Below are 24,548 nucleotides of genomic sequence, written 5' to 3'. Positions count from 1 at the left end.
ATCTACCCAATTCCTGTCCCTGCTGCAGGCGGGCAAACGGAGAGGGGGATGGGCTTGTCCAAAGTCATGCCAGCCCAGAGCAGCGTGACGGACCCTGCCCCAGGCTGCACTGACCCCTCTCCCAGGAGGAATCTGTCTACAGCTCGTCGTGCATTCCTACAAAACCATCCTCCAAGGTTGGGGTTTGATCCCCCTTTTACAGATGGGAAAACCAAAGTTAGGGGAGATGAAATCTCTTGCCAAAGTTCTCTCAATGGTTAGTGGCAGAACTGGGCCTTGAATCCAGGCCCAAGGACCCCTGGCATGTGCCCGGCCCCTGCCAGTCCTGACTCCCTCCCTCCCTGCCCACCCCTGGCTCATGGCCCCTGCTTTCTCCTTCCACAGGCCCAGCCCCCAGCCAGGAGGCCGGGACCAAGGCCCGCTTCCCGCTGTCCGATGCCGTGGAGGAGGGTGCCTGGACGGCCTCAGTGATAGACCAGCAGGACAGTGAACTCTCGCTGCAGCTCACTGCCCCAGCTCACGCCCCCATCGGCCTATACCGCCTCAGCATGGAGGCCTCCACCGGCTACCAGGGCTCCAGCTTCATGCTGGGCCACTTCACCCTGCTCTTCAACACCTGGTGCCCAGGTGAGGCGCACTCCACCCATGGGCAGGTGGGAGGTGGGCAGGGCCAGACGCACCCATGGGGGCTACTGAGGGTGGGAGATGGGGCAGAAGAGACATCAAGGTGGACTGAGTGAGGCCCACCCTGTGCAGCTCCGTGCTCAGCTCCCCCAAACCCTGCGTGTGAGGACTCCTCCTATTCCCATGTCCAGAGGAGCGGACAGGCTCACAGAAGCACAATGACTGGCCAAAGCCTCCCAGCCTCCAAGCCATCTTATCCCGTGTCTTGTCCACATGTCCCCATGGCACTGTGAGCTGGGCGTGGAGGTGGCCCGGGGTCGGAAGCTCCACTCAGGAATGGGGTGCCCATGGCTCCCACCTGGTACTGTTTCACGAGGCTCTGTTTTAAACCTCGCCAGACCGGCAAGTGAGGGGAAAACCGAGGGAGGTGGCGGGGTGGGGTAGCCAGGAGAGCGGGGCAGGAGCAACCAGTGCGGGGGGAGAGGTCAGCGGCCTCGTGTCACGGGCAGGAAACTGAGGCTCAGAGAAGTGGGGTGGCTTCTGGCAGCTCCTTCAGTGAGTAAGTGGACCGGGCTGGACGACACTGGGGAGTCAGAGGGGACGCTCGGGAGGACCGAGGCCAACGTGAGCCGATGGGAGGAGGCAGGGGCTGCCACAACACCTCTTGGGCCTCAGCTTTCCCATCCGACTAACGAGGCCATCAGCTGGGTTTCCTTCCTGCTCCCACACAGCAAGGCAGAGAGGGAGGCCTTGTGGGTGGGCCTCAGCCGAGGAACGGGGTCTCCCCTCAGAGCCTCGGCCCAGGGCAGCAATTCCAGTCTCTCCAGCGTCAGATAACCAGCTTCTCACAGGCCATTGCTTTATTTATTTATTTTTTTCTTCTCCACTTGGGGGCATTTGATAACATATTTGAGCAGAAAGATGTTTTATTTTCTCTTTTCCATACTTTGGCTTTTATTTCTCATTATAACATTGAGACAGGAGACCGTCCTCTTTCTAAAACCTCAAGCACTGCAGAGACAGCCACCCCTTGTCGCCCCTCCTTGGGGAACACCATCATAGCCACCTTGGGGGGCTCAGCTCCTGAGATTTGGGCTCATGTGCCGGAGATATCACTGCATTGAGCTCCTCTGTCTCCTTAAACGTAAAAGGATCCCACAAGTGCATCAACCCATTGGGTTGTTTTTCTTCTACAATATGTCTTGAGGATCTTTCCACATTCATCTGCACACATAGACTCATTTTTTTATGTGTTTTTATTGATTTCAGAGAGAGGAAGGGAGAAGGGAAGAGAGATAGAAACATTATTGATGAGAGACAATCATCAATCGTCTGCCTCCTGCACGGCCCTTCCTGGGGATTGAGCCCGCAACCCGGGCATGTGCCCTGACCGGGAATCGAACCGTGACCTTCTTCTGGTTCATGGGTCAATGCTCAACCACTGAACCACACCAGCTGGGCCATCCGCTCATTCTTCTTGAGAACCTGAGTGACCATATCCTGTCCGTGTGGCTCTTTCATTCATCTGGTCCCCTCCGTCAGGGTCTCATCATGGGGAGGGTGGGGCAACGAGCACCCTTGCTTTCGTGGCCACATGGGATGCTTTCTCAGGACAGACTCGGCCTTGCTGGAGCGCTGTGTGCTTGCTTTGGTATACGTGCTGCCGAGGCGGGCACACGCATGCTTGTTCTGATGTCTGACAACCTGCAGGGCTTGCAGCCCGTTGGCAGCCCAGCCCGTGGAGCAGGAACATGCAGTGTCCTCCTCCCACCCTGCTCTGTGCGATTTCAGAGTCCAGCGAGCAGGGAGCAAGGTTCCGGGGATGTCTCCTTCCTCTGGAACTGTCCCCTTCCTGCCCGCGGGTTGGCGTGGCGGTCAGCCAAGCAGCACGGTGACTAAAGTGACCCACATCCCAGGGTGGGAGCCTCGAGGAAGCAGTGACTGGAAAGCAGGAAGCTGGGCTCTGTGGGGGGTGGGCTGGACGGGGACACTGTTCTCCTTCTGGGGCAGAGGGCGGGATCCGCCCGTGAAAGGGGACCCCTGTCCCTGAGCTCCACATGGGCAGGATCAAGTGCCCCTTACGGTGAGGCTTATGTCCCCAGTGCCCACCCTTACCTGAGCTGGGAACCTGACCGGGGGACACCCAGCGTGCCGACACGCTCACGCCGATGGGAAAACACCCATGAGCATTTCTTTCCCTTTCATTCTCTTTCTCACACTGCCAACTGATTTATCACCACATGGTTCACTTATCGTAAGGCTGATTTGTATTGCACAATTTCCGGAGCCAAAGAGCAGGGTACATAAGACGCTCAGCCATTGCCACGTCTGCCTTCCTCCATGCAGTACGAGCGGGGGTGCTGGTCACTGCAGAGGGGCCCTGGCCGCTGCGTTCTAGCCCGGCTTTGCCAGGAGCGCCGGCTGCGCTTTCTCAGGCAGACCTCAGAAGGCACAGGGCCTGGGGCCACCATTCCTTCAGGGGCCCACAAAAACATGTCAATTCTTTTAAAATCAGAAGAAAACAATAAATGTTTAGGCCAGAGACTTTGTCTTACTATATAATATTACTATATCTATCATTAAAGCAATGCAGTCATGAAATATATTTTTAATATATACATATTTTTAATGGAAGCAAAAATGCCCAAAGGCATAACGTGGCTCTGGAGTTCCCCTTCCTCCGTTTCTTCACCTGTGACGTGGAGATGGTGAAGGCCAGCCTGACATTTGACCTCCGGCCCTCTGGCCCCGGCTACCTCCGCCCCCTTGTCTGTCCTCACTAGTCACAGGGAACTAAGTGCCCTGCGTTTTTCAGCAACTTGGCTGTCTCTGGTTCCCGGCTTAGCATGTCGTCAAGGCAGCAGACGCCACCTGCTCCAGGTGGCTGTGCCTAACCCCCGAGCTGGCCGGGACCCCCCTCCCCAGAGCCGCAGACACACTTCCTTGGCTTTCTCTCCACCCTGAACAGTGCTCCTTCCTCACGCTGGCTCGGGCTTTAGCTCACGAAGCACCTTTCAGATCTGCCACCCATTGTGCTCACAGGGGACACAGAGAGGTGGGCAGAGAAGGAGACCTGACCCGCTCAGGGCCACACAGCAAGTGAGGACCAGAGCCAGGGGGCTCCCCACTCCTGCCCAGGCTCCTCTCCCTTTTGTTTTAGCATCAGTTTTCCCATTCTTAAATATTCTTGAGGCTCAGTTTTTCCACCTGCAAAAGGGGGCTTTCATGGATCCCTTCTACATAGGGCTCTTGGGGAGAATAAGCAAGCTATTATATACCACACTAGAAGCCCGGTGCACGAAATTCGTGCACGGCGGGGGGTTGTCCCTCAGCCCAGCCTGTACCCTCTCCAATCTGGGACTCCTGGAGGGATGTCCGACTGCCCGTTTAGGCCCGATCCTGGTGTATATCCAAGCTATTATATACCACATGCTTATCACAAACCCGGGCACCTGACGAATGTTGGATGAAAGGCAGCCCGCTGTTGCTGTCACCAACTGATAATACAATCTCTACCATTGACATGGGATTATGTGTTAATGATTAGTTTTTCAGATTAAATGATAGAAAGGCTTCTGAGACGCCGACCTGGCCCCGGGGAGTTGGCACCCCGGATGCCAAGTCTGCGGGAACCCTGGGCCTCACCAGACCCAAAGCTGAGGCCCCTTCCTTCCCACCCACAGCGGATGCTGTGTACCTGGACTCAGAGGAACAGCGGCAAGAGTACGTCCTCGAACAGCAGGGCTTCATCTACCAGGGTTCGGCCAAGTACATCCACGGTGTCCCTTGGAACTTTGGGCAGGTACGGTCTCACCCTGCCCCTCCCCACCGTCTCAGACCCACTGTGTGCTGGGCCCCGGGTCTGAGGCAGTCAAGCTGCCAAAGTGTGATGGGGTCTCAGAGCCACCCACCCCATGTTGTCAGCATTCAAGGTCCCTGAAATGGAGGCTCAGAGACAGTTCAGGCCAGGCCTGAGGTCACACAGCGAAGGGTTTCCCTGCCTGCCGTGGGAGCAGCAGCCCCAGATATTCAAGGTGGGAGAGAATGAAGGGAGCCTTTAGGAGTTGTGGGCAGGCAGTCATTCCAGGAGGGAGAAGGGGAACATTCAAGGCCATATATCAAAATAACAGGCAGCACTTGGTGAGTACTTACTGTATGCTCAGCATGTACTGAGAGCGGGCTTTAAACCTTTATCTCCATCAGGGGACCTCAAGCTTAAATATACATCAGAATCACTGGGAAAGTGTGACAAATACACATCACTGGGCCCATCCCTAGTTTCTGATTCAGTAGATGTGGGTGTGAGCTGGGATTCTGTATGTTTAACAAGTTCTCAGGGGATGCTGATGCTTCTGATCTAATGTCAATACTTTGGGAACCGCTGGTCTGGATATATCAGCTAGCTACTGCCGAATAACAAACAAGCCTAAACCTGAGAGGCTTAAGTCTCTGGGTCAGCCAGGGCATGGCTGTCTAGGCTGAACTTGTCTGACCTCAGCTGGATGGTTCATCTCTGCTCCCTGTGGTTTCTCATTCTCCCAGGCCAGCCTGGGCTGGTTCTCCAAACCATTGCTGTTTTCCTCTACCATTCAGCCTCCCATAAAAACTCTTGAGACATTGCTGAGAAAATTCATGAAGCAAGAACTATCTCACCCCTGACCCCTCAACCTCCTGATGTAAAGGAAGGGAATAATTGCCCTCAGGGGACAGGGCAGTTCCTGAAATAGGCACCATGTGATCTGGGCTTTGAAGGAGGTGGGTGCATGTCTACTAGGCCAAGGGAACTGCATGAGCAAGAGCTTGGAGATGGGAAATGTATGCCTAAGAAGTATCCTGTAGCCTGGGGAGCACTGTACTTATGAAGGAGCCCCAGGAGGTGAAGTGGGAGAAGTCAGCAGTGTTCAGGTTGGAAACTGGCCTTAATGTCAGGCTGATGGCAATAGGGAGCCACAAAAGGATTCAAGCCATGGAGAGAGACCTGTGATGAGGCCTGGTTTGGGACAAGACCATCGAGATGGGGAGCAGGGGGGCAGACGGAAGAGCCTTCGAACATGACAGGGCCGTGGTCCAATGGAGTGACAAGGAGGGAGTCCTACTTTTGATAAAGATAAATTTGAGTTGCAAGGATGAGAAGGTGTGAGCCATACAGAGAGTGGCAGGAAGAGCCTTCCAAGCCAAGGAAATAGCCAGTCCAAAGGCCACGCGGTAAGAGATGAGATCAAAGAGGGGCACCCCAGCCACAGATCATGCAGGGCCTTGCAGGCTACAGGGGGAAATCTAGACTTTGATGAGTATGGTAGAAACAGAGGGGTGACAAGATTACCAGTAGATTTATACCTTTCTAATCTACATCAGTTCCAATCAGAGCAGTATGTGTGGGTGGGGTGGGGGAGGAGGGGGCCCTCATCCGCTCTGCAGGGTGAGTCAGGTTTTGGGGGAAGTAGGAGATGTGTGTGGCTGAGCAGAGAGGGCAAAGGGACACTGGCAGGGCCTGAGGTGACTCTGAGGGTAGAGAAGCCCCAGGGACCCTGGGCTCCCCACTCAGTGGTCTCTACTCCAAACCCCCAGGACCCCCCAGCCAGACCCTGGATGCAGGCACACCCCCTTTCCCTTTCTCATACACTCAGTCTTTGTCCCACTCCAGCCCCCCCTCGGCCAGGAGCAGCTGGCATCACCGTCTGTGTAAGGCAGGCTGACCCCCCTCCTCCTCCTCTTGGTTCCTCTGACACAGTTTGAAGACGAGATCCTGGACACCTGCCTGAAGCTCCTGGACGTCAACCCCAAGTTCCTGAAGAACAGCGGCCGTGACTGCTCCCGCCGCAGCAGCCCCGTCTACGTGGGCCGGGTGGTGAGCGCCATGGTGAGCGAGCAGCAGGGCCCACCCGAGGGGTCCATGACAGAGCACAGTGCGGGTTCCCAGGGGGTGGGTGAGCCTCAGCTAAGAGAGCTCGTATTTAGAAAGACAAAATCTACCCACATGAGGATAGTGTCATGTGATCCCTCCCAGCAGTTCATTCGTTCAGCAGATGTTTATCAAGTGCCGCTATGTCCCCGGCCCTGGAGGAACAGCTGGGTTTAAGACATGTGTGGTCTCTAACTTCAGTGAGTTTATGTTCCAGTGGGAGAGTGAGCGGAGACAGACAGAACCAAAATGTCAAGTGAATGAGTTGCATCGTCATAAATAATGATGCAGGCGCTGAAGGAACCCAGATGTGTGAGAGTGTCTGACCGCAGGGCCTAACCTCAGAGAGGGAGGGGGCCTCCGTGAGTGATGATCCCTGAGCTGATGTACTAACTGGGAGGAGACGAGCCTTCCAGACAGAGGGTTCTGCTTGTGCAAAGGCCCTGACTAGGTACCGACTCGGGCAGGTTTGAAGAGCAGAAGGGAGGCCAGTGTGTTGGAGCAGAGTGAGCACGGCAGAGCAGGGGGCAGGCGGGGCTGCAGAGGTGGGCAGGGGCCAGACCACGCAGAAGCCTGGATTTTATTCTCGGGGGGAAGGGAGTTGGGGGAGGGACACAATCTGGGCAGGAGCCAGAACTGGTCTTTGTACTCAGATCACACGGTGCCATTCCCCTGCCACCCCGTGGACACAGCCACATCTCCAGCCTCGCGTTCGTGGCCTTGACCCCTCTCCACCTCCTGCCTTCCCTTCCTCTTTCCCGCACCCTGGCTGCCAGCCCCAACCATCTCTGATGTACCACACAGCCTGTCACACCTTCGCACCTGCTGTTCCCTCACCCTAAGACTCCCTTCCCTGCCTTTTACTATGTGCTGGACTTGTGCTCTACCTGGCACAGCCACCGCCCTCTCCCAGACTGATCCCCCCGATGCCCTGCTGGTTGCAGGTCAACTGCAATGACGACCAGGGTGTGTTGCTGGGACGCTGGGACAACAACTACGCGGACGGCGTCAGCCCCATGTTCTGGATCGGCAGTGTGGACATCCTGCGGCGCTGGAAGAACTACGGCTTCCAGAAGGTCAAGTACGGCCAGTGCTGGGTCTTCGCTGCTGTGGCCTGCACGGGTGAGCTGCACACTGGGGTGTGGAAGGGCCTGGAACCTTTTCTCGGCTCCATGAGCCCTGGAAGTGGGTGCAGAGAGCCCTGGAGTGGGAATCAAGAGGCCCAAGGTCTCGTCCTATCTCTGCCACCAATGCCATCAATGAACTGTGTGGCCTGGAGCCAGTGGCTGCCCCTCTCTGTTCCTTTTCCCCACAATGAGGGATGTTATTTGGGGGGCAGCATGGGCTCACAGTTGAGAATACAGACTTTGGAGCCAGGCACACCTGAGTTAAAAATCCCCACTTTTCCATTCACTTGCTCTGTGACCTCGAGCAAATGACTTCTTTCTGATCCTCAGTTTCCTCATCTGTAAAATGGGGACAACAACAGGATCTATCTCCCAGGGTGGGTCTGCCATAAAACTGATCGGCACGGAACTTGGCCCCGTGTAGGTCTTCTTAGGTATGACCATGAATAAGTTGATAATATTATCATCAATGTCAAGAAAGAGAGAGCACTTTCTAAAATGCAGAGGAGGAAAAGAGAAAGCAATTTAAAAACAAAAAAAAAAAGCGGGGGGGGGGGGGAGGATCGCTAAAAAAAATCTTGGAAAAGTTGAGCCCAGAGAAAGGTTGAAGATTGTTCCAGAGCTGATGATGGTGCTTTGAGAATGGGTTAGCATCAACCAGTTGGGGACATGGAGTCAAGGGTGGAATTCAAACCCCAGCTGGGCTTCTTACCATGTGTGTCCTTAAGAGTAAATCACTTAACTCAAATGGGCGTAATAATAGTGCCTTTATTCTGGGGTGCTGTAAAGATTGAGTTAGCATATGTGAAATGTTCAAATTATTTCATATGCATAACAGCAAATACGTACATAGTGCTGCTGCCATTACTACCACTATTATTATTACTATTATTATCATCATCATCATCATCATCATCATCATCAGGCAATCTAAGAGGCTGATCTTGGGTTCCTAGCTTCTCTGACTCTAAGACCAGTACGCAGGCCCAGAAGGGGGTCCCAGCAGCCCCCGCACTTTCCTCCGCTCCAGCAGGCTGGACGGGGACAGCCTGACCCCAGTTCCCAGCGAGGCTGCCTCTGCTTTTCCTTCCCCATCTCCACTCCTCCACGACTGTCTGCCCCCGTGACCTCTGAACTCCTCTTTCTCGTGGACCCTCCCTCTCCTTCCCTCTTTCCTCTGAGAGGCCTACAGCACACCTGCTCAGAGAACCCCATGGGTTTCGTGGAGAAGCCCCATCGTCGGTGGTCTGAGTCCCCGCGCTCCCCTGCGGATGCCTTCTTCCCCCGGGACTGTGACCACCTGCAGGTTTAGCTGCAGATCTTGCCCTTGTCTGTCCTCTCCCCGTGGCCAAGGCTGAGTCAGGGTCCTTGTAGCCTCCTCCCAGGCATGGCGTGTAATGGAACCAGGAAAACTTAGGCAAACCAGGGGCTGTCTGATTCCCTTGGTCCCCGGCATTTCTTCAGGAAGCCAAATGGTGGGTTGGTCCATGGGCGCTGGAGTCTTACTGCCTAGTTTTATCCCAGCTGCACCTCCAGCCACTGGGTGGACTTGGGCAAGAGAACTGGTGTCTCCAAGCCTCAGTTTCCTCACCTGTAGAATGGAGACAGTGGTGACCAACCCAATTCACAGGAAGCTTGTAGGATCCTTAGCACCGTCTCCGGCTCAGGTTAGGTTTGCGTTGGGGGTTGTCAGGGGAAGCTGTGATTCCTCATCTGGGTCAGGGGGCATTTTCTGGACAGACAGACATTTGCAGTGATGGGCACTGTGACACACTCTGCTGGTCCACCCTGGGCACTGGCAGACTGGACTGCCCACACCCAGCACCTCTCTGAGTCATCACAACATCCAGACTAGCAGCTATTAGTAGCTCCTCTCAGAGGAGGAAATGAAGGCTCAGAGAGGGGAAGTGTCTTATCCGAGATCACACAGCTGGTGGGTGAGTGGCACAGCTGGGCTTGGAACCACGTGTGCTTGACTTGGAGGAAGCCTCCCGGCCTTCGACTGTGATGGAGGCTTCCCAGACACCACCCCTGGGGACAGGCATGGTACCTTGCTCCTTGGGCAGTGGGGACAGGATCCTGGTGGCATGGCGGGGCAAGGCCTAGGTTTGGGCCACCAGCCTTCGCTGAGGCAGCGGCGAGTCTGGCCTCTGCCCAGGCCTCAGGGCACAGGAACCAGGCAAGAGGTGGAGATTCAAAGCTGCTCCTTTCCCGTGCCTCCCAACACCCACACATCTGGCCTGAACCCTGGGCCCTAGTGGATGGCAGGCAAAGTTCACCTCCCTGCCCCCATCCCCCTGATTTAGCAACTCAACCTCAGTCAAAACTAAAAGCGAAACGAAAGTCCTGCAGGTCGTGTTGGTAGGGCTGTTTTGCTTCACTTCTTTTTTTAGCTATTTACTTTCTCTTTCCTACCCTGAGAATGTGTTACTTTTACAATATACATTAAAAAGCACCTGAAAGATGGGGAAGTAAAAGCCCCATAATTCCATCTGTCAGGAGCACCCAGCACCGCCATTCGGGCAAGATTCATGCCTGGGGTTCCCTCCTCTCCATGTGCTTTGGAGTAAATGCAGGACCCTCCTCATCCATGACTGTGTCCCAGCACGTCTGACGACACTGCACCTGCACCCTGACCTTATTTTATAGGAGAGGAAACAAGGCCCCGAGAGGTGGAGGGACTGGCCCCGGGTCACACAGCAGGAAGCAGCGAGGGCTTGGATGGAAGGTCTCCTGACCTGTGTTTCCTCTTCTGCCCGTTTCACTGCTTGCCCCCCCCACTCTGAATCTCTATCCTTCCTTCATTCCTCCCTTCCTCCCTCCCTCCCTCCTCCTCTCTCTACCTCACCCACACCTTCATCGCATTGGACAAGATAGTCTGTGCCAGGCCTATGCTGGGATACGAAATAAGACAGATCCCTCCCTGCCTCGGAGGACTAACTAAAGACCCCCTCACGTGCCCGCCCATGGAGAATGATGATGAATCCCTAGTCTTGGTATGAATGCAAACAATGGGGCAATTTAAACCCAGCCACGTGGCTTTCCTGGAGGACAGAACAGCACATGCCAATGCCCTGTGGCTGGTGGGAGTGTGGACGCTGGAGGAGCAGTGAGGACGCCAATGTGGCTGGAGCAAAGTGTGCAGGAGGCAGTCAGGGGCCGGACCCTGTAAGGCCAGGGGGCCACAGCCGGAGGTCTGGCCTTGACCTCAAGGGCCACGGGGAGCCATTGCAGGTTTAGCAGAGGCATGTTGATGTCAGATTTGCATTTTAGACGTTTCTCCTATTCGCTGGGGGTACGGAGTGGACATGGGGCTACTAGCAAGGTGGGCGCCATTGTCTGGGTAAGGGGAGGATCCACCCTCACCACTTGGACAGTGGGTGCAGTTTTCACTGGGGTTACAGATGGGCATGTCTTCAGATCCTCAGCCCGACCCCTAACCCCTCTCTCTGTCGTGTCCCCCTCCCCCCACCAGTGCTGCGGTGCCTGGGCATCCCCACCCGAGTGGTGACCAACTACAACTCGGCCCATGACTCGAACAGCAACCTGCTCATCGAGTACTTCCGCAACGAGTTTGGGGAGTACGAGGGTAACAAGAGCGAGATGATCTGGTGAGGTGGGGCCCAGGTTGGGGGTAGGGCCCTGTGGTCTCCAGGAGGGGAAATCTGGGAAGGCTTCTCAGAGGAGGTCACATTTGAATTGGGTTTCAAATCTGAACAGAGTTTGCACAAGGGGAAACGGGGTGAGGGGAGGGCTGTCCAGGCAGGGGGAACAGCATGAGCAAAGGCCAAGAGGAGAAAAGTCCGCGCAATGCGTGGATGGCCTCAGGGAGTAGTTGTCGGGATTCTGGAGGCCAGGGTAGGGGCCTGGGCTTCCAGAGGCAGCGGCTGTCACCCCACCCAAGGCTTCCAACTGGGAGCAGGTCTGGAGGGAGAGACTGGCGGTGGAGTGTGGTCCGGGCGGCTGGGGATGAGGCCCGAACCAAGGCACAGCCTGTTTCCAGAGGCTGGAAAAGAAGAGACAGAGCCGAGAAATGAGGGGGAAACCTCAGCTGAACATCAGGAGCCCCTGCAAGGGGAGGGCGGTGGGAGAGGCGCTGAGAATGACACTCTGCAGGAGCAAGCACCTGGCCAGGGCCCACAGAGGGAAGAGCAAAGAGGAGTGTCAGGGGGCCATGCTTGGCTCAGTGGAGGACCAGGCGCGTGTGGACTGTGGGGAGGTGAGGAAAGCCTGAGTGTGAGTCCTGGCCAACGTTCCGCTTCGTTTCCCAACAGGAACTTCCACTGCTGGGTGGAGTCATGGATGACCAGGCCGGACCTGCAGCCGGGCTATGAGGGGTGGCAGGCCCTCGACCCCACGCCCCAGGAGAAGAGTGAAGGTGGGTAGGCGTGTCCCCACTGCCTAGATGAGGAAACTGAGGCTCAGAGAGCACTCACCCAGAGTCCCTCCGCTGGAGAGCACAGGGCTGGCATTCTACCCCAGGTCTGGCTGACCCGAAGGTCACCGACTGGCCCATCTGGTGCGGGGACCTCACTCATGTGATATGCTTCTTTGTCCTTTGAAACGTCTTTCCTGCCCGCTGTGGACAACAGAGAGTAAGGAGAAGCATAAAGAAAATATCAGATAGCAACTTGTCCTCTCCCTCCTCACAAAGCATCGTTAACATTCTCACACTGTCACCTCCAATTAGGTGCTTGTTTGCATATGTGTGTGCAGGCGAGGAAGAGAGAACCAAGGCAAAATTGGTGAAGCCAATTTATAGAACATAATACCTAGGGTTTACAAAGTAAACCAATTACATTGAAATAGAGTTACCAAAAAATTTTAAAAACAAATTTGTGATATAATCATACAGATTTCATATAACACGATCTAGTGGTAGAATTAATACAGTAGGTAACTTGGTAGCAGAGATAAACGTTCTCTCCAAATATCTGTGACAACCCTGAAGTGATATGAAAGTATCTGGTTTTCTGGGTGATGAGTCATAGGTGCACCTGAGATTACGGTTTGCCTCTTTCACGGTCGAAGGAAGTGCTGTCCCAGTGCAGTGAGGAGAGGACCTCACCTTCCCCCATCCAAGTTCACGGACCCCTGAATTCTATTCCTTGCACCTTGGGGGTCCGTGGACTGCAGGTTAAGAGCTCTGGCTGTACGCGGCCTTTTATGCTAATTTGTCACTTTTCCGAATGCCATTAGCATCTCTCTACCAGGCAGTGTTCTGTGATTTGAATTTGAATTTCATGTTACCGTGTTCCATCAAATGGACGCACCATAATATAGTTACCCGGCCTCCAGTCCTCAGCTTTCAGATGTGTGGCCAGTGTGAGGCAGCTGTAAACCACACTGAGGTAAACGTTGGCGCGGGTGTTAAACCAGACAGAGGCCCTGCCTTCTCTAATGCGGCCAGCTGCTTGGCTCCCTCGGCTCCTTGGGGTGCTTTGGGATAGTCTTCTATTTTATTTATCACTTACATGGCACCTAGTATATGCCAGTCCTCACTAGGTAGGTCTAAATAGCATCCCCAACAGGAAACCGAGGCTCAGAGAAGTTAAGTAACTACTGCAACGTCACACAGCTGCTAAGAGCTATGATTTGAATCCTAAAAGCTGGGTTCCAGGGTCTCTATCCCTAATTCTTACCTATGATGCTTTCCTAGCCGTGGAGTCCCTGAGTCCAAGGGCTTTATGGCCTCGAGACTTTTTGCCACGTGTGGTTGACTTGTGGAAGGGTTTGGAGGGTGCCATCCTACCCTAACCCCGGCTGCATCTCTGCCTCCTCTTTCCCCCAACCAGGCACATACTGCTGTGGCCCAGTTCCAGTTCGTGCCATCAAGGAAGGCGACCTGAGCACCAAGTACGACGCCCCTTTTGTCTTTGCCGAGGTCAATGCCGATGTGGTGGAATGGATCCGGCAGGAGGATGGGTCCATGCACAAGTCCATCAACAACTCCATGGTTGTGGGGCTGAAGATCAGCACTAAGAGTGTGGGCCGTGACCAGCGGGAGGACATCACCCACACCTACAAGTACCCAGAGGGTGGGTGCCCAGAGCCTTCGACACTGCCTTGCAGATAAGCTGCCGGTTTTACCAGCCCGGAGTGTGTGTGTGTGTGTGTGTGTGTGTGTGTGTGTGTGTGTGTGAGATTTGGCAGTCTGCATACAATGGCCTGTAGGTTACTCTCCATTCCAAAAAATTCCTTAGGAACAGGTTATACTTATCAAACACACTGGAAGACGGTGGTAGAGGATAATTTGTTTAGGAAAATAATTCTATATTCCACAGAAGGATTCCATTTGGTCTTTAAGCCTCACTTTTTGGGGGGTTGGCTTGACTCAATAAAACTGAAGGGGATGTCTGTTATATAGGAGAGGCATGCATCGTAACAAAAATGAATGATGTCTGTGTTGTGTGTTAACAGCGCTCACCAGCAGTGGCACCTGCAGTTGTAGATGGGCAATTCCCCACTTTTTCATTGCAATGCACTTGTACTAGAGAGGCTTGGAAATCCAGGGGGCTCTGGAGGAAGGTTCTGGAACTCGGTCGTGTTTATTTTTGCCGTAGTTCTCTTACAGCCGGGGAAGTGCGCAGGACGGTGGATGGGGAGGGGTTAGATGAAAGAGGAATGGACCAAGAGAGATTTAAAGATAAGATGGGTTCAATCAGGCACAAAAAAACGAGACTTCTTTCTGTTGCTAATGTTAAATCAGTAGGAGGTGGAGGGAAGGACGTGGGTTATTTTTGAAATTGGATTCGAGCGCATCTGACAGCCAATCCAATGCGATTGATGTTTCTAAGCATCTGCCCAGCACAGCGGGGCTCACAGGGATGACGAGGAAACCAGACCCCGGCCCACATCTGGCCCACATCTGGCCCTCACTGACTTCCCAGGGCTGGCTGGGGGGTGGCGGTTCCGTGGCCGTGCTCTGGGTGGAAAGAATAACAGAAGGAAGAGATGTTCCCGGGCCTCTGAACGGTCCAGAGAGGATGGTTTGATAGGAGAAACAGAGATGTACCCAACAACACATGGCGGGGAATGAAAGGAGCATAGGAGAGAGGTAACGGGAGGATAAGGAGGGCAGCCTTTCCTGTTGGAGAGCTCCACGGAGGCGGGGGGAGGCAGGGGATCAATTCTGTGCAAACACTTGCAGGCGAGAAAGTTCAAATTGTATTGATGCTTACTACGCGCCAAGCACTATTTATGTGACATAAAGATAAGTAAACACAGTCTTAGTCCTCAAGCAGCTCAAAGGGCAACCACGTAGACAGAAAACAGTTTGGTGAGCTAAAAAACCATAACTGGCAATACGCAGCTGTGAAGCTCCAGAAGACACTGTGATTGATTCATCCTGGGGAAAGGGGTCATTTGGGGCAGGGTCTTGAGGGATGCATAGGAGTTCACTTTGGAAAATGAAGAAAATATTCTTTCCTCCTCCTGGCACAGAAATGTAGAGATGACGCTCCTTCGGGGCTGGCTCTGAGTCACCAGGACTCTGAGAGGCCAGCTTGATCCGCCCCAGCCTCCTTCTTATTGAATTAGGTTCCAGCCATGGAGATCTCTTGCCTGTCCCCACAGGGTCCGCAGAGGAGAGGGAGGCCTTCAGGAAGGCCAACAACCTGAACAAGCTGGCCGCTAAAGAGGAGTCGGGGGTGACCATGCGGATCCGCGTGGCCCGGAGCATGAAGATGGGCAGCGACTTTGACGTCTTTGCCCACATCACCAACGACACCGCGGAGAGCCACGCCTGCCGCCTCCTGCTCTGTGCTCGCACTGTCAGCTACAACGGGACGCTGGGGCCGGTGTGTAGCTCCAAGGACCTGCTCGATCTTTCCCTGGAGCCCCATTCTGGTAAGGCCCTTGGTTCCTGGGCCAGTCATGGACCACAGACTGACGTGCTAGGAAGGGCCCTGAGCCCTGGACGTGTGCAGTTTACCTCCCCATTTTCCCGGGGAGAAGACTGAGCACAGAAAGGTTAAGTGGCTTTCTCAGGACCACACAGCTGGGATGTGGCAGGAATGAGACTCGAACCTGTGCTGTCAGCCGCTACACTGCTTTGTTCCGTCTCATGTTCCCGGATGCCGGCTGCTTTCCCAGACTCTCGACTGCTCTCTCCCAGCTAATTCCTTTCCTCTGTCTCCAGCAACTCCCGCAGCCAGGAGCCTCTCCCCTCGGAGGTGCCCAGCCTCTGAGGGAAGAGGTTCTGAACGCTAGGGCCGTGTGGCTGCTGAGCACTTGAAACGCCGCTGGCGCAACTGCAGAACTCAAGTTTCCGTTTCCCTTTGTAAACAGCCGCGTGTGGCCAGAAACTGCCACATGGAACAGTGTAGCTGTCATGGTGACAGGAGAAACTGTCCAGTCCGCTGCGGAGAGAAGGTTGTCCTCCTAGCCCTGGTTGTCTCCTCATAAATGTTTAGCCCTAGCGCCTGTCCCGTCCGCCCTGTAAGGCAGACCCCCTTCCCTTCCCTCCTTAGTTCCGTGTCTCCCCTGTTTTGGGGTAAAATAATGTCAGTAGATGACCCAGCCCTCAGCCCTGGGCAGAGCCTCTGCCTGCACGGTCGTCTCCTTGGCCCCTTTTGTTGCCCAGCTTTGTCACCATGCCGGGTTGTCTTCCTTAAGACGGGGTCATCTGGGGCTGGGTCTTGAGGGATGCATAGGAGTTCACTTTGGAAAATGGGCAAATAAGCCTGAGACCCTGAGAGGGGTTGTGGCCGCTGCTGAGGTCACTTGGGAAGGCGGCCCAGAGCCCTCGTCCCGCCGCCCAGCAGCCCAATCCTGCCGTTTGCGTGAGGAGCCAGAGGCATGAGAAGGGCAGAGGGGGTCATGGAGCTGGGAGAGGACCTGGGGGCAGTGGAGTGAGACACTGACGGTCCTCTGAGGGTCGTGCTGGCTGAACCTCCGTGTCCCCCTCAGAGACAGGAGAGTCATGAGCTGATAGTGTGGGACTGCCTGGCCAGGAGGAGGCGCACACCGTGGGCACTTCATACCTGGGAACTATGCTAGGTCGCAGAGCTGCGGCGAGGCCCAGGGCTGGCGTGCTCCGTGTTTGTGCAGGTCGGCCCGCCCTCTCCTCTTGCCTGCCAGCCTGCATGTTTCCGCTCCTTCATTACCTCTGCCTCGGCCCTGGGCCCCGGGGGCTGGCGTGGGGGGCACAGCCACCCTGGTCCTGAGGAGTCCTGTCTGTGTTTCAGGCCAGGGGGTAGCCTATGGGACTGACAGTGCCACCTCCTGGTTTTGTCTTGGGAGCCACATGAGCACTCCTGGCGCCGCGTGTCCAGAGCAGACGCTCGGTCAGGGTCCCTGAGCAGGGCCAAGCCCTCAGGACAGAGTCACTGGCACTAGGGCTGGGGTCCCAGCACTTACACTGGTGAGAGATGCCTTTTGAGGCCAGTCCGACTGGCTTCGAATGTGGCCACGACCACCTCCTAAATGTATGGCCTTGGGCAGGTGGCCATGCCGCCTGAGCTGCAACCCGTACTCATCCGTTAATTGGGGCAGGGACATGCCCGCCTACCCGGCCCCCGTGAGGACGCGTGCTCAGGAGCCGGCTGGAAAGTGTAAAGTGGTGCCGGGCGTGGCGGGGTCTTCACTCCTCCCCGAGCAGAAGTGCAAACAGGCGTGGGAGGGAGAAGCCCCCGGGCCTCGCCTGATCACCTGCTGCGCCAGGTAGTGGTCTCAGTACCGGGCGCAGTGGTGCCTGAGCCCTGCTGCCCTGGACGGCATGGCAAGGACCCAGCTTGGCCCTAAGCATCCAGGCCCTAAGTGTCAGGTGTGTGGGGTGGTCAGAACTCCCAATTCTGCTGACGGGCTGTGGGTGCCGGGGTGTTTCTCTTCTCCATCCCAGGCCTCGGGTTCCCCATTTGGACAAAGCCTGATTCATCTTAGTAGAGCCCTTCGGCCCATTTGTTGGGATGCATACATGCCATGCCCTTCTGGGGCTCAGAGCCACTTCAAAGGGAGGAAGTGTCCTTCCCGGAAGGTGTGGCAAGACGTGAACTTCAGCCTGGACCAGGGATAATGACTTCCTCCCGGGCCTCTTTGCCGCCCGGATGCCATCAGGCCCACGGAGCCCTGTTCCGCCGAGGCGTCCGCCTAAGCCTGTCAGTGTTTCTCCTCATCCTGGGGATGTGTTCACACAGGGGGTCCTGGACCCACAAGGGCCCAGCCTGCAGGGAGAGGGCGGAGGACGGTATCCTCAGGCTGCAAGGCAGAGCTAGTCCAGGGGCCCTAGGGGGCCTCCGGTGCCAAGCTCAACCTGTGATAGGTTCTGTGACTCTTGAAAAACCCCACGCTTTGGCTGAGTTGCACATTATTCTCGGATGATAAGATCTGGGGGATTTCCATGTGCTAATGGACAGGAAGCTGGGCCTAGGACAGCAGAACAGAATCCAGCCGCCCCCACCCTGCCTCCTTGCCCTGCTGCGTCTCTCCCTCCCCTGGCTACCCCTCCCTTTCTCTCTCTCTCTCTCCTCCCTCCCCGCTCCGGGTGGTCACTGGGAATGCAGCCCATTGGTGATCACGCCTGCCCGCAGCACCCTCCAGAACAGGCCAATCACCTAAGGAATGACGGAAACCACCGGACAAGTTTCCTTCTCTCGGCCAGCACCTGGCCCGGGGCCAAGGCCGTGGTCCCTGCCGGCAGAAGGCAGTTCTCAAAGGGCCAACCCCACCCGGTTCAGCCTCCTGGAAAAGTCAATAGTTGGGCCATGGCCTCCGGGCTCCTGGACCACAGTGTTTCCTTTCTTTCCTGTGGAGTTGGTCAGACTTTCCACTCTGCCCCACCAGGAATTTTCTCTCCTTTTTGTCCCTTTTGGCGGAAGATTGGGTTTTTCTTCCCCTAATGTCATCTGACCAGAGGTTGGGGCAGATCCACCCTGGGAATGAATGGCTAGAGGGCTGGGCACACGAAGGCAGCATTTTCCACAGGGTGGGATGTGGATCATCTGTGAGAAAGGGACTCTCTCAGGTCTTCGCACTCCTTCAGATGACCTCACGGGGAGCGTCTCAGTGGGTGCTAACGGGTCTTAGCATCCCAGCCCTTGCTAATCTCCCTTTTGAACAGTAAGCTCAGGTCTCAAACTGAGAGCCCTTAGCAGACAAGACTATCTCACCGGAATTGAATAAGCATGACTTAGCTTGTGTTTATTTTTACCAGTTACCTTCTATTTATGGTAAATGAGATTGGTTTGCTGCAAATGATGATGAAAAGTTTTCCCTGGTTAGAATAGGCTAGAAAATATAAATGAGTGGACTGAAAGAAAAATAATGAGCAAAGAATTAGGATACTCTCAGAAGTGTGAAAAATCGTGAATGACTGGAGTTTGGGAAATGCTGGTCTTGTGGTGGGGGAGGAAGGGGGCAGATGGCAGAAAAAGAGGCTCCAGCATCTCCTGTCACGGCACTGGGACGATGGAGAGAGGCACAGGGATGATGACGGAGCCCAGGGACCCTCCCTCCAGCGATCCTGTGTGGCAGGGGAGGCCCAAGAAACAGGGATCTGTCCAAGGCTCTCGGTGACCAACGGGACAAGCAGGGCCTGGCTCAGGCTTGCGTATTCTCAGTCCTGGTTCTTTTCCCTGCTCTTTCCTGCCTCCTACAGGCCTCGGTGTTCTTGTCAGAGTAATGGGCTGACAGTCACACTTGGTTTCTCTGCAGTGGGAGGTTCCTTCTTTCTTACTCCCGCCTTGCTGTGCGGCTCTTGCTCTGAAAGGACCTCTCGTCTCAGCGCTGCTGATTGTCTGGGGAAACAAGGGAGAACAGGGAAAACAGAGAGGGAGGTCATCTTCCCAGGCTCACACAGCCGTCACTGGCCAACCAGGGCCCGGTCTCCTGATCTGAGCACCTACTGGCAGAAGTGTTTCTTTGTCTGTAAAATGGTACAGTCTTACCGACCTCATGGGGGACGGCGAGGTCCTGACTGGCTGAGTGACTTGCCCAGCATCCCTGCGAGCAAAGCGGGGAAGGCAGGATCAGCACCCAGGCCTGTCAGTCTCCAGGCCTTCCCCGACCAGCTGTTTTACTCCCCCTGCCCACCTCCTCCCTGGGCACCCTGGAGCCAGGGCAGGCAGGGGGAAGGCCTGGGATCTGCCCAGCCATCCTCCAGCTGTGTGAGCTCGAGGACATCCCTTGCCCTCTCTGTGCCGGTGGAAATGCAAGAGGAGAGGTGGGGCTGTGTCCTGGTCATTACATGTGCTCTCCCCTCCCCCTGCAGAGAACAGCATCTCCCTTCCAATCCTCTATGAGAAGTACTGCGACTACCTGACGGAGTCGAACCTCATCAAGGTGCGGGGACTCCTCATCGATCCAGCTACCGACATCTACCTGCTGGCCGAGAGGGACATCTATCTGGAGAATCCAGAAATCAAGATCCGGGTAAGGGGCTGGCTGGGCAGGGGCCCAGGGCAAGCCCAGAGCTGGGGGAGGGCAGGCCTAGTGCCCCTGCATCCCTGCTCCCTCAAGCTCGTTGACACCTCAGGGATCCTCATGAAAAGCATCATGAGGCCCAAAGAAGTTGGGACTCATATAGCCTCTAGGGATGAATCCTAGAATCTCAGCGTGGTAGAGCCATGGCATTCACGGATCTCAGAGTCATGGACCCTTAAAGGCTAACCTCCTAAAGCTAGATCCCCAGAGCCTGGGACCCTGGTGGGACAGGGAGGGTGGAGGAGTCAAGGGCATAGACTCTGAAGTCTGACTGCCTGGCTTTGTGGCTGGGTGGCCCCGGGCACGCTACTCTGCCCCTCCATGCCTCAGTTTATTCATCTGTAAGGTGGGCGTTGTAAGGATTAAATCTGCATCCACAAGAAGCACATAGAACCATATCCAGTGCATTGCAAGGGCTCAATAAAAACTGACTATTGTCACCATCATCATTGTCATCGTAGTGATTCACTTCAAGGAGCCACTCAGGACCCCAAATGCAGCAGTTACGAGTAAATGGTGAAGAGCAGAGGGTGAGGGAGTGAGCACCGTGTGCCAGATACTCTGCCAGGAGCTTGCACGTTATTCGCTCAGCAGTCCTTATGAGAACCCTGCAGCCAGGCATTTCTCTCCCGCGAAGAAACCAAGGCTCAGAGAGGGTAGTGACTTTCGGGGTCACACAGTGAGGAAGGGGCAGAGATTGGCTGGCTCCAAAGCCTGTGATCTTCCCACTCGAGGCCCTAGAACAAGGGAGGCGGTGAGCCCCTCTGGGTTGTGTGGAGCCTCCCTGATGCTCCAGGAAGGAGGCTGGGCCGGTATCACCCCCGTGTTTTCCAGATGAGGAAACTGAGGCACAGAGGTCAGGAGTGAGAGTGGCAGGATGGGCATGGCTATGTTCAGCAAACATTGGGCCAAATTGCGGCAAATGCAGAGATGGCCCAGCCGGGACCCTGCCTGCCCTTGAGGGGTCCTGGGCCCCTCCCTCGATGCTGCCCCTTACCTCTGCCCCGTGCCCTGCCCCAGATCCTGGGGGAGCCCAAGAAGAACCGCAAGCTGGTGGCCGAGGTGTCGCTGCAGAACCCGCTCAACGAGCCGCTGGAGGGCTGCACCGTCACTGTGGAGGGGGCTGGCCTGACCGAGACACAGAAGACCGTGGACATGTAAGTGTCGCGCACTCCAGCCTGGGGACTGGGAGCAGCGGGCAGATGCTGATGGGGGCACCACGCTCCGGTCCATAACGCCTCCTCTCATCCACACACCCACCCCACACCTGCCTGAGTACCCTTGGGGCAGAGTTCCCCCCCTCTCATCCTCTCAACACCCACACCCCTGTGTTCCATGCACGTGTCTCACACATCCCGTCACTAAACACCTGTCCCCAACGCACAGGCCCTCACATAAACACAGGCATCTGCACCCTGAATGTCTACACGTGTGTCCTAGATGCACATCTATGTACAGATGCACATATGAGCATATACACTTATTTTTCACTTTATTATTGGAATAAATAACTTACATACAGTAAAGAACCCAAATCACCCATGTACAGCTCAATGCATTTTCACACATGTGGTCACCTGAGCACACCCACTCTTACCGCAAGCACACCATCCACTTCCATGTGTGCATGAGCACACACACACACACACACACACACACACACACACACACACGCCCCTCTATACAAAGCAGGCTGCCCAGGCCCCCGGAGAGCAGCGGATCCATTACTGTCATTATTGTCAGCATTAAGCTGGACAGCCGTGGGTACAGAGGCTCTGTGCTAAGTTCTCTGAATCCACGTGTCATGCTGGCCTGACCCCATCGTGGGCATTGGGTTTATCATCTCCTCCACCTCCTCCTCTCTCTCCACAGCCCGGACCCCGTGGAGGCGGGGCAGGAAGTCAAGGTCAGAGTGGACCTGCTGCCTGTCCAAGTGGGCCTCCACAAGCTGGTGGTCAACTTCGATAGCAACAAGCTAAAGGCCGTGAAGGGCTACCGGAACGTCATCATTGGCCCCCCCTAAGGGGCTCCCGTGCCAGCTCCACCTCAGCCAGCCCACAGCCCCAACTTGATCCCCAGTCTTTCTCCCAAGCTAATGAGGAAAATGTGCCCCTCCTGGGGCCCCAGACCCATCTTGTCCCCTGAGCCTGTTCCCACCCCTCACCCATGAGCGATGTTCTGTGCCTCCACAGTGGGGCTGACTGGGCTTGGGATGGAGAAAAAGAGACCCACGCCTCCCCCTCCAGCCCAGATGCCGTTTGGAAAGCAGTGATCACCCCCACATTGTCTGCTCTTTACCACCGTCCCTTGGAGCACAAAGGAGACTGTGAGACAGGCTCCAGAGTTGGCTGGATCAAGGAACTCAGCATCCTAGCGTGTCCTGTGCCCCTCCCCCAGACTGTGCCCAGGCCCCAGGGGCCCCTGGGAGAGCCAGCGCAGGTGGGGATGGGGAGGGTCCCAGGTGTAGGACAGGCTTGAGCTCCTCCCACATCCCAGAAGCTCTGGCCCACAGCTCCCCGCCGCCCCCCTCCTCACGATTGTGAAGCACCTACGTGCAGGTGCCTCCTGTACTTGCTGGTACTCTCGTGGCTGCCGGCCCATTTAGTCACCACGGGAAACGGCAGAGCGGGAGCTGATTTCTCAAGGAGGAGACCGAGTCCCGGAGGAGGGAGGTGGCCCGCGGGCACAGGCGGGCCGGTGGGTATTCCAAAGGCTGGGGAATGTGAAGCCTGGGAACGGAGCACAGGCCTCTGACTCCGAGTCCAGCGCCCTGTTCGTGCCACCAGCCCTGACCTGAGGGTGTGAGGGAGGCCATCTGGGACCTGATCCAAAAGGACGCAGTTGGGGTGAGGAAGTGGGAAAGCATTGGGAGAGGTGGGAGCCCCAGGTGCGGCCAGCCGCTGCCTTCTCCTCTCTGGGCCTCGGTGTCCTCACCTCCGAGGCCCTCTCAGCTCTCCCGACGCCGTGTATGACCCGGCAAGTCCTACTCCCTGGCTCCGCAGAGCTTCGGCCACATGCCCGGGTGTTTCTAAGAGTGAAACCAGGACCAGGACCACGGCTCTGCCCCAGCCTATCCAGGCCCCACACCTGTGCCCAGGCACCTTCCATCAGACCCCAGTTCCAAGGGAAAAGAGCCCCAGAGGGCCCTGTCCGACCCATGAGCCTAACCACCACAATGCCTAGACTTCACAAGCGCCTTAGCTGCCCCTGCTGCTCACTAACCAAGTGGGTCCGCAGCTCGACCGCCCCCACTTTGCAGGACCGGGGCCCTGGAACACAGCTCAGAGAGCTATGAGCTGTCATCTCTGGCTTAATCCCCCACACTCTCCACGTGACTGGGTCTCCCTAAGGCTGGAGGAGGGGAAAAGGGAGCATTCTCCGTCTGGAGTAGGGTCCCAGCCAAACAGGGTTCCCCAAAGCCCGGGGAGGGCCTGGGGGAGCGTCACGCTGATGCACTTAGAACTTGCTGCTTCGCGCAGGGGACGAATCACAAAGTGAGCCGACACATCTGTTTTATATATTGCTCTGTTTCTCTAAGGTTTTAGAAACGCTTTCGGGTTCCAATCAGGCAGTAGATATGCTTTTGAGCCACAGGGAGCGAGCACTGAAATAAAAGAGTTTATTTTGCACATTCAAATAAGGTCTGTCTGGTTCTTTTCATGCTTTTGAGGAGGGTGCGTGGGTGAGCTCATTCACGCTGGGACCAGCCAGGTCCAAACTTGACTGGCATTCGAGGCACTCCAGCCTCTTTCTCAAACAAAACACGTTTGGGCCACAGTGAACTTCCCGTATCTCCCCAACCCTGTGTACTAGCCAACTCCTTAGCTTTCACCGCACGTCTAGTTGCCTGACCCTCGTGTCCTTCCCCTTCCTTGCCCATCTGGTGAACTCCTACTCATCCTCTAATGCTTAGCAGCAAAGACGCCTCTTCTGTGAAGCCTTCACAGATTTCTTCTCAGGCCCCCAGAGCCCTGCAGCGTGGACCAACTCAAACATTTACCAGTGAATTTCAGTTCCATGTTGGTATATCTGTCCCCTTTGCCATTCTATCTGACGTTCTCAGGGGCAGAGGCCAAGTATCTCTTAAATACACGTTAATAAATGCTGAATTGGTAAATCAAAGTATTTGAACTCAGCTCTCTTAAAACCAGTGCCGTCCAAAAGAAATGTAACATAAGCCACATTAAAAAGAGTAAAGAGCCCTGCTGGCGTGGCCCAATGGTTAAGCATTGACCTATGAACCAGGAGGTCATCGTTTCATTCCCGGTCAGGGCACATGCGCCCGGGTTGTGGGCTCAATCCCCAGTATGGGGCACATCATTCTCTCTCATCATTGATGTTTCTAACTCTCCCTCTCCCTTCCTCTCTGAAATCAATAAAAATATACTTTAAAAAAAAAAGACACAGGTGAAATACACTTTATCTAATATGTCCAAAACATTGTTGCTTCCTCACGTAACCAATATAAAAACTAT

General features: G+C 55.5%; 1 protein-coding gene across 1 annotated transcript in view; it reads left to right on the top strand.

Annotated features, from left to right (window-relative positions):
* Nucleotides 1-23,713, top strand: part of TGM2 (transglutaminase 2) — a 31,627-nt gene extending 7,914 nt beyond the window's left edge. Inside the window, exons 3-13 of the mRNA XM_079783922.1 lie at nucleotides 385-627; nucleotides 4,308-4,426; nucleotides 6,356-6,484; nucleotides 7,471-7,648; nucleotides 11,129-11,264; nucleotides 11,928-12,031; nucleotides 13,449-13,691; nucleotides 15,229-15,501; nucleotides 19,862-20,022; nucleotides 21,094-21,230; nucleotides 21,946-23,713. Coding sequence (XP_079640048.1) covers nucleotides 385-627; nucleotides 4,308-4,426; nucleotides 6,356-6,484; nucleotides 7,471-7,648; nucleotides 11,129-11,264; nucleotides 11,928-12,031; nucleotides 13,449-13,691; nucleotides 15,229-15,501; nucleotides 19,862-20,022; nucleotides 21,094-21,230; nucleotides 21,946-22,096 — 1,874 coding nt within the window. The 3' untranslated portion in view covers nucleotides 22,097-23,713. The remainder of the gene's footprint in view (nucleotides 1-384; nucleotides 628-4,307; nucleotides 4,427-6,355; nucleotides 6,485-7,470; nucleotides 7,649-11,128; nucleotides 11,265-11,927; nucleotides 12,032-13,448; nucleotides 13,692-15,228; nucleotides 15,502-19,861; nucleotides 20,023-21,093; nucleotides 21,231-21,945) is intronic.
* The last annotated feature ends 835 nt before the right edge of the window (nucleotides 23,714-24,548 follow it).

The sequence above is a fragment of the Cnephaeus nilssonii genome (assembly GCF_951640355.1).
Source record: "Cnephaeus nilssonii genome assembly, chromosome: 11".
NCBI classification, from domain to species: Eukaryota; Metazoa; Chordata; class Mammalia; order Chiroptera; family Vespertilionidae; genus Cnephaeus; species Cnephaeus nilssonii.
The sequence above is the reverse complement of the archived record's forward strand: the minus strand, read 5'-3'. Positions and strand labels throughout refer to the sequence as shown.